Genomic DNA, 15,707 nt, shown 5'->3' with positions numbered 1-15,707 from the left:
GTAATTATATTTTAGAATATTTAAAATGTTTTTACAACAATATAAAAGATGAACAATGTTACTTTGTCATTCTGCTCATATGTCATCACATTCGCGGTACTTTTTGGACTTCTGTCATCTTGAAATATAGTAAAATATCTTCAAAGGAAACCATAAAATAAATTCAATCAGCATTTCCGTCCATTTTTTTACAAAAGGACACCAACGACCAATCAGCGAGGAACTAGCCAACATCCAATCAGAGTCGAGAAGGCCGGCGTCTCTGGGTTGCTGATTGGCTAATAGGAGAAGCGGCTATGTGAGCGTGAAACTCGAGTTGACTTGTTGACACTTTCGTGTTTGACTTTGTGTGAGGGTCAAAAACAGAGACGCAGAACCCGAAATAAGCCAACGAAACGGCGGCTTGTCGGAAGACACACTCCACCAGAACAGGTTCGTGACGTTTAGAGCATTTTTTAAAGCTAGCAAGCTAAGCGGTTAGCACTGCAACAGAGCTGTCTCTGAAGTCAAACCGGCTTGTCTCCATGGGGATGTGGTAGCATTTTGTTTCCATGGCAGCATGACAGCAAGGCGTAAACTGAAGTGTACGTTAACTGTTTTGAAATAATTTCACTATCCAGCATAGCGGTTTTTTTTTCCATAGTAATATGAAACTAAGGCTATACTTGGACGTTGGCTTGAAATTGTTGAAACAAATGAAGATAATCCTAAACGTAAAATGGAGGCAACTAGACTCCTCTTGGTAATGAAGACTGCTTCTTTCCCCCCCTATTTATGTCTCTAGTGTTGTGTTATTTTCTGTCCTTGTGATATTTCTTGCAAGTGACAACCATTGATGTGAAGTGAACATAATTTAAAAACAATAAATAACAAAGTTAGAGACAAGAAGACTAAAATAAGGGCTCAAGGCTCATGCTGTTTTGAACGCCAAGAAATCAACATGGCTTTTAAGGCAGTTTTCAAAAATAGACAACAAAGGGGTCATGTTCCCTGTTAGACACTTTCGTACCTGCAGTAGCAGCTTACCTGAGGCACCGGGCAGGTGTGTAGGGATGGAGCAGCTCAGAGTGGTAAGATGAGACCGTTTTGAAATTTTAAAACAGTTACAGTTAAAAGGTGAGTAGCACCATTTTGTTTTCAAACTGCCGGTTCCGATGGCAACATTTTCATACTGTACCTTATCTGAAGATGCTCTGTTTAGTTGCTGAGTAAGTGCAAGACACATTGAATAACTGTATCCTCCATTTATCTCTACATCAAATGTGCAAAGATCAGATTTTTTTTTAACTTTCTAATTGCTCCCCAGATCCCAGTGATGTCCGTCTGTCCCAAGCTCGCCATGACAACATGAAGCCTGCTTCCGTTTCTCCTAGAGACAGCGGCTCAGGGCTCCATCTTGACGCACATTGGCATGTCCTTTTGCATCGGCTTGGCCATGCAGGCGAAGGCGAGTGACTGAGAAAGACACACAAGGTCACTTGGATGCTGAAATAAATGAATCAACTGTGAGTGTTGAATGTGAAGCAGTAAGAATTTAATTTTTGTGTTTATAAATTTCACTTAAATCTGATTTTAATTCAATATTGTTTACATTTAATCTTCACATTAATTTTATTTTTAAATACAGAATAATTTAATTTAATAGTTTAATTTTTTCCTCATTTTAGCTCAATCTAACTCAAACATGCATTATTATCTAGGTGTTGACATTGAATGTAAACGGTAACACAAATCCCGTTGTGTAACTAAAGCCAGAAAATGTCATCACGCATGCTGACTGGGCCTTGAGTGAGGATTCTCCCCATCATTGGATCCCAACACTGACACCTAGTACCCCGACCTGGCCCACTTTGTACCTGTGATGCCCCCTAAGGCCCTGCCTTGCCTCCATAAATGATTCACAGTAAGAACACACGTCTGCACACTCATCGTTAACATTCCAGTGGGACTGTATCGGAGTACAAATTAGAATTCATTCTTCACACTACACTCCAAATTAAATCTAGTCTCCATTATGTTTGTGATGAACTTTTTGCAGTTTTAACACATTCACTGCCAGCCCAGCAAAAATGCATCATTTGACGTCTTTTGTCGTCAGTGGCAGCGAATGAGTTAATGTACCAAGCTATGTACACATGAACAAGGTTCAATACAAGAACACTGTCAGAGAGCAATGTATTCATTTAAAAATGTTTGTTTGTAAAACTGCACGACTGTACATAATTCTGAGCGCTCATTCCAATATGTTTGTTACATTACTTAGCTAAATGAGATTTCAGTAGTAGATATTGTTAAATTAACGCACATTATACTATACCTAAATTAATACCTCTCTTGACAGTGTCGCATTCTTAACCAGGCTCTCATATCCTGGCATGCATATAGTCTAATTTGTCACATTTGTGTGCTCAGGATGACTCTGCCACATGGAGATGAACAGCAGGAAGAAGGTCAAGAAGCAAACATACTGGAAAACGTCTACAAGAGGCGGAGGAGGTCCAAGAAGAGGTACTAGACCTCCTGACCTGATGTGCAGTGCATTCGCAAACTATTCTTTATATTATTGAACATATTTTATGTTACAGTTTTATTACAAAGAAGAATAGTCATTTTTCCTCACTCAAAATTCTACACACAGCATCCTCTCATGAAAAAAAGTTATTTGAAATTTTAAATACGTAGTTTGATTAATTAAAAAATAAATTAAGAAATCACATGAATAAATCTATTTTGGAATAAGGCTATAACATAATAAAATGTGGAATAAGTGAAGCGCTGTGCATACTTTCGGGATGCACCGTATAAAATACACAACAGGTGAAAACTGATATTACCTTGATACCGAGAACTTTTGACAAAGTTTGGGAAAATTTGTGCGTATATATATATATATATATATATATATATATATATATATATATATATATATATAAAATAAAATGTATCAGACAATAACAAAATGTAAAAAAACTTGACTACTTTCTGCATGTCGCCATGGCGATAGAGAAGCGGTTGTTCTGTCCCTGCGTCTCTTTTCCTCTCTTCCAGATGAGTGTGGATTAACCTGAGCAACTGCAAGTATGAAAGCGGTAAGATACATACACCACGTAGACATCTTTTTATACCTACTAAAACATGGTTTTGCAATTTGAATTATCAGTCCGGCGTGCCGCTCGCCGCTACGGCCTCAAAGTGGCGGCGGACGGAGAAGACTGGACCCTGATGTGGTCCGACTGCTCCGTGTCTCTGGAGAGGGTGAAGGCCATGAAGCAGTACCAGGTAGTCTCGCCGGAAAGTGTCGTCCTCCATCTTTGTAGTCCAGAGAAAGAAACCTTTACGTGTGTGTTTGTCGCATTCCAGAAGATCAATCATTTCCCCGGGATGATCGAAATCTGTCGCAAAGACACTCTGGCCAGGAACTTGAACCGAATGTTGAAGCTCTTCCCAAAAGACTACAACATCTTTCCCAAGACGTGGTGTCTTCCCGCAGAGTGTGTTTGTTTGTTTTCTCCACCACAAAACCACCTCAAAGCATTTACCCCCCGCCTCCATTGTCTTTTGTAGCTACTGCGACTTCCAAGCGTACGCGCGTCTCAGAAAGCATTCCACCTTCATCTGCAAGCCAGACTCGGGCTGTCAGGGACGGGGCATCTTCATCACAAGGTCCAGTCGAGACGTTCAGCCCGGAGAACACATGATCTGTCAGCTTTATATCACCAGGGTGGGTGCTCAACACATCAGAGGTGACAGTAAGTTGCATGCATTACTCACGTGAAACTAAAACATAACCATTACAGGTGGACCTAATTTCACATTCTTAAAATAGTTCAGTGTTACAGTATTAGTGTTAGAGAACACTAAGTTGCACAGACATGTGCATTCACTTCACCTGTAAAGAATATAGTGCATTTTTGGTTCATTCTTAATTTCACCGTAAATTTGAATATCTCTCTGGCTGCCTTTCCATCATCCACCGGTGGAGGTCCGCTTGCAATTCAATCAAGTCTGCTGCGTTCACACCCACAATGGCCCAAAATGCATGTTTTACGGCTGCATGTGGAAATACCAAGACAAATTCTAGCCCGCCCCTGCGTAGATTTAGACTGCACCTCGCGTTAAACTTTAGAAGAAAATTAGGGCTGAGTATTGATTCTAATTTCCTCAATTAATTCCATTTTGATGCAGAAGAGTTCAGTACAAATTAGATTTTTTTTTTCTGATTCAATTCACCTCAATTCAATCCAATGTTGATTAATTATGGAACATCAATTCTTCTTAATAACTCCATAAACATTAAATTCCAAATTAAATTTTGTGGAGGCAGTAACTGGTGAAAGGATTAATTTATTAATGAAAGTTAACACGTGTTATAATCACTTTAAGTGTTACACAAACAAGCAAGGATGAGATGAAAATATTTTCACAATCCTAATTCAGTAATTGTAAATATAAATTAAAACGATTCTGAATTGTCTTAAAGTGTAATAAGTCAGTTCTTTCATAAATGTAAGAAAATACTTTTCGATTCACTTGAACAGTAAATTTCAAGAAAACTAAGATACAAAAAAAATCAGCCTTTAAAATTCTACTTTCTGATGAATTTATAGGATTTTTTTTTTTAAATAATTGATTCGTGGTTTTATTAATCAATATCAGGCTCGAAAAGAAAAATCGATTTGATATTGATTATTCAATTTTTTTAAACCCAGCCCGGGAAAAAATGGAGCCCTTAGTCTCATGAACACCAAGTCCAAATCGAGTATTTCAAAAGTTTTACCCAAGCATTGATGACTTGAGTCAAGTCATCTGACTCAAGTCCCTTACCTCTGCAGCACACACATACACTTGCACATGTACGCATACTCAAACTGTACATGTCTTGAATTCAGCCTTTAATCATGGACGGCTTCAAGTTTGACTTGCGTATCTACGTGCTGGTGACGTCATGTGACCCGCTCAGGATCTTCCTGTTCAAGGAGGGGCTGGCCCGCTTCTGCACTACCAAGTACATGGAACCGGCGCTAGGCAACATGGTGAGGGATTCAAACCCAGAACTTTTTGAGGTTGTCAATGTGGTTTCATAACCTTCAATTTATCTAATTAGAGTGAAGTGTGCATGCACCTGACCAACTACTCTATCAACAAGCACAAGGACAACTTCATCCGGGACGACTACATCGGCAGCAAGCGGTGCGTCGCCATTGCAACGTGGTGATAAAACAATCAAGAAAAGTTCTCACCAGTCCAATTCCGCTTCCTCCAGGAAGCTGACGACGCTCATCCGGCAGTTGGAGGCGGCGCGCGCCGACGCGGCCAAGCTGTGGGGCGACATCGAGGACATGATCATCAAGACGCTGATCGCCGTGCAGCCCGTCCTCAGGCACAACTACCGAACGTGCTTCCCCCATCACGCCGCCACCAGCTCCTGCTTCGAGATCCTCGGCTTCGACGTCCTGCTGGATCAGGGCATGCGGCCGTGGCTGCTTGAGGTACTGCCAGCACATGACACCTGAAAACTACCACAAAAAAAAAACGCAAAAAAAACCCCAAAAAAAACCCAATCATTTACTATTAATAGCTTCAAAAACACATTTTGCTACTTGCTGTTGACTGAAGATAACATCACACGTGCTGAGGAAATAGGTAACGACCAATCATGTCTCAGTTTGCTAACGTCACATGACCAAACCCAAAAAACAGGTGCCATGATTGGTCGTTACCTGGTTGCTTGAGGATCTGTGATGTCATTTTTTAGTTGGCAATAAGTGGCAAAATATGTTTTTAAAGGGATACTTGACTCATTTATCAATTTTCAGTTGTAAAAAGTTAATATTTTGTCCAGAATTAATTTGTTAACATCATTATTTTTCACATACAAATTAATACCTTTAATTAAAAACACATTTTTTAACAACCAATCACAGCTCACCTGTATTTTGGATTTGGTCAGCAAACTGAGTCATGATTAGGCGTAATTATTTCCTGAGCACGCGTGATGTCATCTTTAGTCGACAGCAAGTTTTTTTTGTTTTTTTTTTATTACACAAAAACAATTTACAACCTCAGTCGACAGCAAGTCGTGAAATGAGTTTTTAAAGGGATACTTGAGTCATGAGCCATTTTCAGCAGTAAGAAATTCATTGCGGACAAAATATTAACTTTTTAGAGCTGCAAATAGCCCGAGTCAAGTATCCCTTTAAATATATTAATTGTTCATGAAAAATAATTATGTTATCACATTAATTATAGACAAAATATTAACTTTTTAGTGCTGAAAAGGACTAAATGAGTCAAATAACCCTTTGGCAAAATTGCTGGTACCCCTCTGGTAATGAACCTATAAAGCTACATTAGAACGGCATTTTGGTACATATTAACTCATTCACTCCCAGTCATTTTCACTGAAGCAACCCCCTTCGCTCGCGGCTGTTTTACTGGAATTTGACTGATTTTGCAAGGCCCACAGAAGATTGTGTTCTATTGCTATAAAAACATGGAACCTACCAAAAGAAAGATTAGAGTCTCTTCTTTCATCGGGGAAAAAGTATTTTTGTATCTGTTTCCGTTTTGAAACAGTTAGCATTCGAGTATAGCGAAGTTTCGTCATTATTCACAAACCTGTTGAACACTGGGGAAAAGAGCTTGTTGCAACATGGCCCTAGTTGCTCTCTTATACTTTGTTGACCTCTGCTGGACGTTTTTTTTTGTAATAACTACCATCGCTTTCAGCAACCTCATCAGGTCAAAACCTGCATTAAAGCCTTCTGTATGCTCTAGCATAAAATAAAACATAAATACGTCTTTGGGACCATGGCAACATTGAAAATAGAGCGTGTTTATACGTTTTTGGGAGCTAAAAGGGTGACAGGTAGTCCCATTCAATGTTTTATTTATTATTACTTTTGTCAGATTCAAGTTGTTTCTGTGACCAATAAGGTTTTTTTCTTTAACAGAAGTGTACCAAGGATTTTGTCTGAGTATGCACGTTCAACTTCAAGTCATAAATACTTCGCTGGACAAGTCATTGCATTCTGAACGTCTTCTCGATACAATGTCAACTCTTTAAATTCCCAATGTCAACAAATGTGATTCCACCAAATTAAAATCTGTCAGACATCTCTATTTGCTGCTATAAAGTGCTCACATAACAAGCATAAACAACAATGACCCGCCGATTAGCATGAGCTAATGGATGTGATATGGACAGGTGAACCACTCACCGAGTTTCACCACCGACTCGCCGCTGGACCGCGAGGTGAAGGACGCTCTGCTGCTGGACACGCTGCTCCTTGTCAATCTCAACTCCTGCAACAGAAGCAGGATGACCAAGGAGGAGCGCAGACGCTCCAAGGAACGTTTGCAGGAGAGCCGGCCCAAAGTAGAAAAGTAAAAATATAAATACAGCATTTGTTTTCTTCCATTTTCATGAGGTGGGCCAAAAAAGTTGCAGTTTTTAGAGTGAACTGTAGGCAGCCTAAAGCAAAAGTCGAGTTTCTGCTTTTGTGTTTGATCTCGAAGGTCCGAGGAGCTGCACGAATGCCTGTCGGCCTCGACCCAGCAGACGGAGTCATACGAGAGCAAACATTTGGGAGGCTTCAGGAGGATCTTCCCCCGGGAGGGAGGGGACAAGTACAATAAGTTCTTCTTGCAGGGAAACTCGCTGGTGCATACCACGGAAGCTTCCAGGGCCCGACAGGAGTGTGCCAGGTACCTCCTATGCATGAGAAATTACTGTACCATAATATGGCCTTGCATTACAATCTTTTTTTTTTTTTTTATTCCCGTCTTACAGAAAAATCAATTACAATGACATTGCTTAAAATAAGATGTTTTTTTTCATCTTGTAGGATTTATTTAATTTCTCCTGTTCCCCAACAGCCATTTCCCAAAGCATTTTTTAAATAAAATTCTCACTAAATAATTAATTGATTTATTATAAATAATGCAATATTCAATCCAATTTTTTTTTATAATTGGTTAATTAATTAGCCAAATTAATTAAATTACCAACAACCAAATTAATTAATTTAAAAGTATGGTTACATTAATCATATAGATGAAGGACATATTGCAATTTTTGTTGTTGTTAATTAAAATATCACTACACAGTTGGTTTAAGTGTAATAATTCTAGTAAATATAAATTGCACAATTTACATATTGCCTGAATTGATTCTAAATGATCACGATTTTATAGAAAAATCAATTACAATGTATTTTTAAAATCAATTTGTCACTAAATAATTGATTTATTATAAATAATGCAATATTCAATCCAAAATATATATTTTTTTACAATTGGTTAATTAATTAGCCAAATTAATTAAATTACCAACAACCAAATTAATTAATTTAAAAGTATGATTATATTAATCATATAGATGAAGGACATATTGCAATTTTTGTTGTTGTTGTTAATTAAAATACCACTACACAGTTGGTTTAAGTATAATAATACTAGTAAATATAAATTGCACAATTTACATATTGTCTGAATTGATTCTAAATGATCACGATCTTATAGAAAAATCAATTACAATGACGTTACTTAAAATAAGATGTTTTTTCATCTTCAAATTAATTTTTTTAAATAAATTTCTCACTAAATAATGAATTTATTATAAATAATGCAATATTCAATCCATAATTATTTTTTTTAATTAAATTACCAACAACCAAATTAATTAATTTAAAATGATGATGATGATGATGAATGACTGTCAATATTTACTTGTTTTCTTGTGTGTGTTTTGCTACGCTTGCTATGAGTGTGATCCTTCATCCCATTCTGTATGCACATCTGCACTTTATTGATGTATTATGCCAGTATTTGTTGCTCATAATGATATCTCGTTGCTGTTTATAACCATGTTATTTGCACAATGCCAAATGAATAAATATTGAATTGAATTGAAGTGAATTAAAAGTATGGTTATACTGCATTTTTTTGTTGTTGTTGTTAATTAAAATACCACAATATAAATTGCGCAATTTACATTTTGTCTGAATTGATTCGAAATGATCACTTTTCTGTCCATGCAAGGCAACTCATGCAGGAGCTCCGCGACAGGCAGAGGACCATGCCCTTCTTCCGGCCACGGGACTCTCAGGGCGAAACGGCAGGGGAGCGCCCCAAACCTCGACCGGCACCACGCAGACCCCCCGCCACCTACCCGGTAAGGCTCCGAAGCCGCCGCGAGAGGGCGTCCGCACGCTCTTTTGTCCCAGGATGGATTGCTGGCCTCCTCTTTGACCCCACCGGCAGCATTTAAATGAGCCAGATGATGCTTGTGCACTTTTAGTGCCGCCTCATGCAAATGTACGGAGCCCCAGACACGACATGGTGGGGGGGCGGGTTTTTAATTGTGGCCACGCTACAGATATAATGTGTGAAAAAAAATGATAATGTGAGGCCATGAAACACTAATTTGGAATAATATTATCATTCCTCGAGCGCACCTTGTTTTAGAAATGTTAAGGTAGTGTTTCGAGTGAAGGTGCGCTCCATTTGTTTACCTACGTGTCCAAGTTGTTCAAGAGAACAATATTCAATCCACAAATTACTATTTTTTTTTTAGCAGGTTATACCGGTTTTGCAATTTAGTATTTTGTTGCCATAATTTTGCTCATGCTCACGTTATAGGAATTTCTTGGCCACAAATTAAGCAAATTAGGCCTATTTTGTGGCCTCAAAGGAGAATTTCTTGGCCACAATTTAGTGTTTCAATTATACATTCATATTTAGGGGCCAGAAATTAATTGGTCCGCACGTTATGAAATTTACAAATTACAAAGTGAAGGTGCACTCTATTTGTGACGTCCAAGTTGTTCATGTGAATGGAATTAATTACACAATTCAGTATTTTGTGCTCACCTTACACCTTTTTCATGACCAAAATTTGCCTATTGTGGTCACAATTTAACAATTCATGCCCACAAATTAATATTTTGTGCACGTTATACTGTACTTTTTTCTTGGCCACAATTGAGTAATCCAAATCAGTATTTTGTGGCCACAAATTAGAATTTAGTGTGCACGTTATTCTTATAAAATGTTACTTTTGTATGCACATAACTTTTATGTCTGTAATAGGAAATGATAAGGTAGCAGACATTACCTTATGCGAAGGTGCGCTCCACTTGTTTACATGACGTCCAAGTTGTTCATGTGAATGAAATTCATTGCACAAATCTGTATTTTGTACTCAAATTACAAATTTTTCATGACCAAAATTTTCCTATTGTGGTCACAATTTAATAATTCTTGCCCACAAATTAATATTTTGAGCATGTGTTATACTGTACATATAAAATTTGTATTGTTCACGTTTGTTATACATTTTTTATGGTCAAAATGAGCATATTGTGGCAACAAATTAGTAATTCAAATCGGTATTTTGTGGCCACAAATTAGTATTTAGTGTGCATGTTATTCTTGTAAAATGTTTATTCTGACATCACCTTATCCGAAGGTGCGCTTGATTTGTTTACCCTGGCATCCAAGTTGTTCATGTGAATAAAATTAAATACACAAATCAGTATTTTCTGCTCATATTATACCTTTTTTCATTACTAAAATGTGCCTATTGTGGTCACAATTTAGTAATTCAGGTGCACAAAATAATTTGTGCTGTTTAAAATGTATATTTTTGCATGCACATTATTTCATGGCCAAAATTAGCATATTAAGGCCACAATTTGGTCATTAATGGCCACAAATTAGTATTTGTTGCGCATGTCATACTTATAAAATGTTTAAGTTTGTATGCATATTATACCTGTGTACTGTGTGCAGCTCAGTAAATAACAAAATAAAAAACAAACGTGTTTAACCGTTTTCCTCCTCCAGCCTCCTGCTGCAGTCCAAACCTACGATCTGGACAAGGAGAACGACGAAGCGGAGGAAGAGGAGCGGGTCAAGGCGCTGATCCAGAGGAAGAAACTGCTGCTGGACTTGGGCCTGGTCCAGCACATCAACCAGCTGCTGCAGCTGGGGGGCCGCGTGGCCGAGGCCCCCCGTCAGCAGGGGCCGCCGGCCGCCAGGCAACATTTAACGGTGACTTTCTTGTCAGCGAACGCCTCGCCAAATCGTAAACATTGACTGACTTTGACTTTTTCCCTGCAGATGGACGCTTTGATACCGCCTACAGAAAAGACCAAGGCGACGCCCTGTATTCTGACATCCAGGCAGGTATGTGAAAGAGATCAAAACAAAAAAATAAAGAAGAAATACAGTACTACTATTCTGTGCATGTTCACACTCAAACATCCCTGAAGTCCCTGAAGTATATTAATACATACTTTTTTGTGCATGTTAACTCATTCAGTGCCATTGACAGCTATACACGTCAAAGTAGGGCTGTGCAATTAATCGAAATTCAATTATAATTTCAATTATTACACTCCACAATTACAAAATCAGCACAATCATAAACTAAAAAGAATATTGTGTTTTTTTAATTTATACATTTGCACCTTTTTTAAATTTTAATAAACTCATTTGATTTTTTTTTCATCCAAAAGGAACTTGCATAAATATAGTGTTTCAAATAATTTTATTTGTCTTAATATTTTTATTTATTTCTTTTTTATGTTTAAAAATGTTCTTGTTTTGTACCAAAAAAATAATAATAATATTGCCCTACTGCACAGTGCATATGCTGCACTCCAACTTTCAAATTTTTTGCCAACATAAATAAATATATATTATTATAAATCATGTTTGGTCAAAAACTTAATTATAGTGTTTCTATTTTTTATTTTTTATTTGGTCCTAATATTTTTAAACGCTTAAACATTTTTCTTGTTTTGTGACAAAACATAAATAACTGTTTGAATAATCATGATTTCAACTTTTGCCAAAATAATCATGAATATTATTTTTCCCATAATCGAGCTACGTCAAAGATCCATTTTTACTGGGCTGGCAGTGAATGAGTTAAGATCCTGAAATCATAAAAAATAAATATTACAGGCTTTAATGTTGAAAAATCTGTTTTTAGAAAGTCTGTAAAGGGCCTTAAGGAATGCATTTTTTTGTATTATGTAGCAAATTATTTATAATTACACAATAATTATAATTACACAATAGTTATGGGTCTTTTTTTTTTTTAAATAAAAAAAAGCTCTGTTTTTTTTTTTTTATATATATATATAATCTGATGTCCTATGTGGCCCACAGGCCTTAGGTTCCCCACCCCCTGGTTTGAAATGCGCCCATAAATCTGGGTTATAGCGCCACCTGCGGTTTAGGCGTAACCTTCGGCGCTTCCAAATGTTTTCCTTTATTTGAACTGAGAGTTTTCTGATCCTGGAGGATGGGGAATATTTATATTTCCAAAAATGTGTGCGTGCATGTGCAAGATTTATGCACTCAACTGAAGCGGAACTTTAAATTGATGTTTTCTTTTGAAGATAATAATAATTCCACAGATGTTTCTTGGCTTTGGATACTGTGTTTTCATGACTGATCCAACAACCACGACAAAAAAAAATAAAAAATTTCTTTGCGTTTCATATTTCCCTTGGGTTGTTCTACCAAAAATTAATAGATTTTCAAATGTTAGCTTTGGTTGATATGTTACTTTTAAGTATTCCAAAGCGCCAAAGATTTAGGGGATGTTGGATTGATTGTATTTTTATATTTAATTGCAGTTTTCTTTTGTTTTTTCAAAACATGGCAATATTGCAGAAAATGTGAAAAATTACCATATAGTTTCTACCTATAATAAAAATGTAGTTAAATGTTTTTCTGCCTTCAATTTTTATTTATACTTTCTTAATGTGCTCAAGATTATACTGTACATGATTTTATTTTTTTTGCTGTTTTGCAAGCCAAATGAAAACAAATGCTGCAATTAAATCATTTGGGCAAGGAGAGCCAGAATCTTCAATGTCAACTGTTTATTTTAGATTGTGCCGAGTACAAATCAAAACCGAGCAACTACAAGTTTCCTTTTAGACATTATCAATTGGTGTGATTCCGATTCTGATTCCAAAGTGTGTTGCATTGTCCCCCCTCCCTAAGAGCTCTCTGAGGCCTTTGAGAAGCATCAGGAATTTTCAAGCCCCACTCGAGTTAGAAGGCCGCCACAAAGTAGAAGATAAAGGATGGAGCACGAGTGCTGTGAGGGTCCCGCCAGGTATGATGACCTGGACTTTTTTTTTTTATTCAATTCTGCAGTGACGTCATGGGAAACTGCCAGCACTGTGATGAAAGTTCAGAGGTAGAAAAAGTGCACACTGTATTTATGTACAAGATAAATTGTAGTGTTAAATTAATAAATTAATAAATAAATTAATAATTATCAATTTTATTTAGAACGCATTTTATATTTATAAAATAAATCCAAGTACACTATAAAAAAAATAATAGCAAAAAAATAAAATAAAAATACTCTGATAAAAAAAATATAGGCTGAAGTTTTTTCAAGTAAAAATAAAAGTAAAAAGTCATTAAAACAGTAAAAAAAAAAAAAGTTTAACTCAAAATTTCATTTTATATATATGTCGTTTTTTTTGTTTTTTTGTTTACTCAAGTAATGTAACGAATGTAACGTCTGCGTTCGTATTCCAGGCCCACGCTTGCCAAACGTTAGGATCCCTGACCCCCTCGTGCTGGGGGTCCCCAAAGGACGTCGCCCCTGCATGCAACGCGACCCCGCGGACCTGCAGGGCCTCCTGCTCTCCTCCTCGCGTCCCCCTTTGCTCCGGAGACCTCGTCTCGCCCGATGGCCCCCCCAGCACGGTGAAGGGCCCTAACGGGGCTACCGGAGACCCCAAAACGCTCATAATTGAAAACAAAAACTGTGAAAGTGGGAAACAAATGACTTCAAAGAGATTTTATTTATTTATATTTTGCTTTTTGCGCCATTTTAAACACAAACAGACCTCCTCAGGTATAAACGACTCAGTGGGACTATACAGAAATAAATACATATTTCATTAAAATGAATGTTGTCGTTTTTTTTGCAGGAATTTGGCTTTAAACGGCCTTTGCAAGAAAAAAAATGAATTGACATAAATGCAGTTTTATGAGGTTGTTTTTAATTCAAGAAATTGTGCAAGACAATAATACAAAATGTCATTTTATATTTAAAGCAATTTCCCACTCGTGCATCACATTATATTTATTTTTATTACCGTGACCTTTTTTTTTTTTATTAAATGAAAATCCACGTGGTAGCATTTTGTCAGAGGCCATAAAACTTTATTACAACGTTTGTCAGCTGCTTTATTTACGTTCCGAAAACAAAAACACCACAAATTGCCCAAAACAACATCAGCTCTCGTCATGCAGCGTTTTGTTGGCTCAAAAATGTATTTTTGTATATTAGGAAATGAATATGCGTAAAAAAAATGCGACTGAATCGACCAGTTTTAAACGAAATCGGTTCTTGTTCCTGCATATTTTGACTTAATAATTTAAAACGAAACGAAAATATGAATGAGTTTTATATATGGGAAAATACAAAGTTTATTCTATAATGAAATAATTCCAATTGCACTTAAATTTACAAAAATGTTGGGCTTATTTCTGTGAGCTTTTTTTTTTTTTTCTTTTGGGTGGGGGGGGCTAAAACGAAAAGCGACACAAAGGTGGAATGTGTGTCAGGAATTTATGGTTTTATTGCGTGTGTAAATTCCGGAAATCCTCTTTCATGCCGCGGCCCACGGCTGGAAAAGACATTTGACACAAATGGGAAAAGTATAAATTATTAACCATTATGAACAGAGTGAATTTAATACAGACAGAGGAAGAAAAATATATATAACTTAAGCATGAAACGTTAAAAGGCTTGAGATTTGGGAATTTTTTAAACATGGGGAAACAAATCTGGCCTTGATAAATGTGATTGTTTAGTGTTCAATAGGATTTAGGATTTTATTAAATAAACCTTTATTTGGATGTTTTTTTATTGTTCAAAATTAAACCTTCACGTTGTCGTCTGATAATCTCATAAAAAAAAAAAACGCTTAAATCCAAAAGTTACGCTTTCATATGTTCATTCTACATTTGTATATTATTTCCGAGTTTGGAGGAGGCAAAATGGCGCACATTAAAGGGCTGCACTTTATGAAAATTTACAACTTTGCCGTTGCAAGTTTTACGACTCGGGCGGCTCGGGGATTGGCTGCTCGGGATCATGTGCGCGGCCACAATGACAACTTCTTGTTCCCCAACAGCTCGTGGTGCAGCTGCTCCTTATAGCAGCCGATTTTTTTTTTCCCCCCCACCGTGCTCGAGTTGGACTAAAATGGACCAAACCTGGGAAGGATTTAGGCCCGAAAGTGGAGGTATACGCGCTTTGTACAGAGGATACGCGAGGTGTCATGGCGGCCCATGCGCAAGGTGGGATTCTACTGGACCTTGTCGTGAAAACTGGACCCAAATTGTGGTGTCACGGCTGACGGATGCGGCATCGAGGTAAGGAGCTAACGTGGCTTATTTTGTTTAAAAAAAGCGAGATTGTGGTTAACACGACGCGCGCACGCGCGGCCCGAGGGGCTGCAGGTGAGGCGAGCACGCGCATGGTCCATTTTGTTGATGAGGCTCGAGAATCAGCTGAGAATTTGTTGTTTAATATGGTGTCATGCGTGTGTTGCGTTCAATAACAATCGAAAAAAAAAACCAGTGAAAGATTATTGTTGATTTTGTGTTAATGCAAAAAAAAATGTCTTAATAGTGCTCAGAGATGTTTGGATGGT

General features: G+C 37.2%; 1 protein-coding gene across 2 annotated transcripts; it reads left to right on the top strand.

The window, feature by feature from the left end:
* Window positions 1-264: 264 nt before the first annotated feature.
* On the top strand, window positions 265-14,038 carry ttll6 (tubulin tyrosine ligase-like family, member 6). 2 transcript variants are annotated; one of them, XM_077503747.1, is made up of 18 exons: window positions 265-432; window positions 1,307-1,505; window positions 1,752-1,903; window positions 2,413-2,508; window positions 3,052-3,089; window positions 3,161-3,279; window positions 3,361-3,491; window positions 3,565-3,721; window positions 4,890-5,033; window positions 5,105-5,190; window positions 5,264-5,489; window positions 7,208-7,386; window positions 7,519-7,707; window positions 9,043-9,175; window positions 10,849-11,055; window positions 11,125-11,190; window positions 13,027-13,141; window positions 13,576-14,038. In XM_077503747.1, the coding sequence occupies exons 4-18, from the start codon at window positions 2,414-2,416 to the stop codon at window positions 13,758-13,760; spliced, it is 2,070 nt and encodes a 689-aa protein (XP_077359873.1). In that variant the 5' UTR covers window positions 265-432; window positions 1,307-1,505; window positions 1,752-1,903; window position 2,413; the 3' UTR covers window positions 13,761-14,038. The 2 variants fall into 2 exon arrangements, with proteins under 2 accessions (XP_077359873.1, XP_077359874.1); XM_077503748.1 differs by having other exon boundaries at window positions 3,049-3,089; window positions 13,576-14,037.
* Window positions 14,039-15,707: the final 1,669 nt, after the last annotated feature.

Source organism: Festucalex cinctus, chromosome 17, assembly GCF_051991245.1.
Source record: "Festucalex cinctus isolate MCC-2025b chromosome 17, RoL_Fcin_1.0, whole genome shotgun sequence".
Classification (NCBI taxonomy): domain Eukaryota; kingdom Metazoa; phylum Chordata; class Actinopteri; order Syngnathiformes; family Syngnathidae; genus Festucalex; species Festucalex cinctus.
Note: the sequence above shows the minus strand (reverse complement) of the source record. Positions and strands in the feature narration are given on the sequence as shown.

What these genes read in the sequence shown, in the direction of transcription:
- ttll6 (XM_077503747.1), top strand. Translation starts at nt 2,414, where the DNA reads ATGACTCTGCCACATGGAGATGAACAGCAGGAAGAAGGTCAAGAAGCA. An exon ending in TGCGGCCGTGGCTGCTTGAG is followed by an intron (nt 5,490 to 7,207) that starts GTACTGCCAGCA and finishes TGATATGGACAG; the next exon opens with GTGAACCACTCACCGAGTTT. An exon ending in GCCCGACAGGAGTGTGCCAG is followed by an intron (nt 7,708 to 9,042) that starts GTACCTCCTATG and finishes TGTCCATGCAAG; the next exon opens with GCAACTCATGCAGGAGCTCC.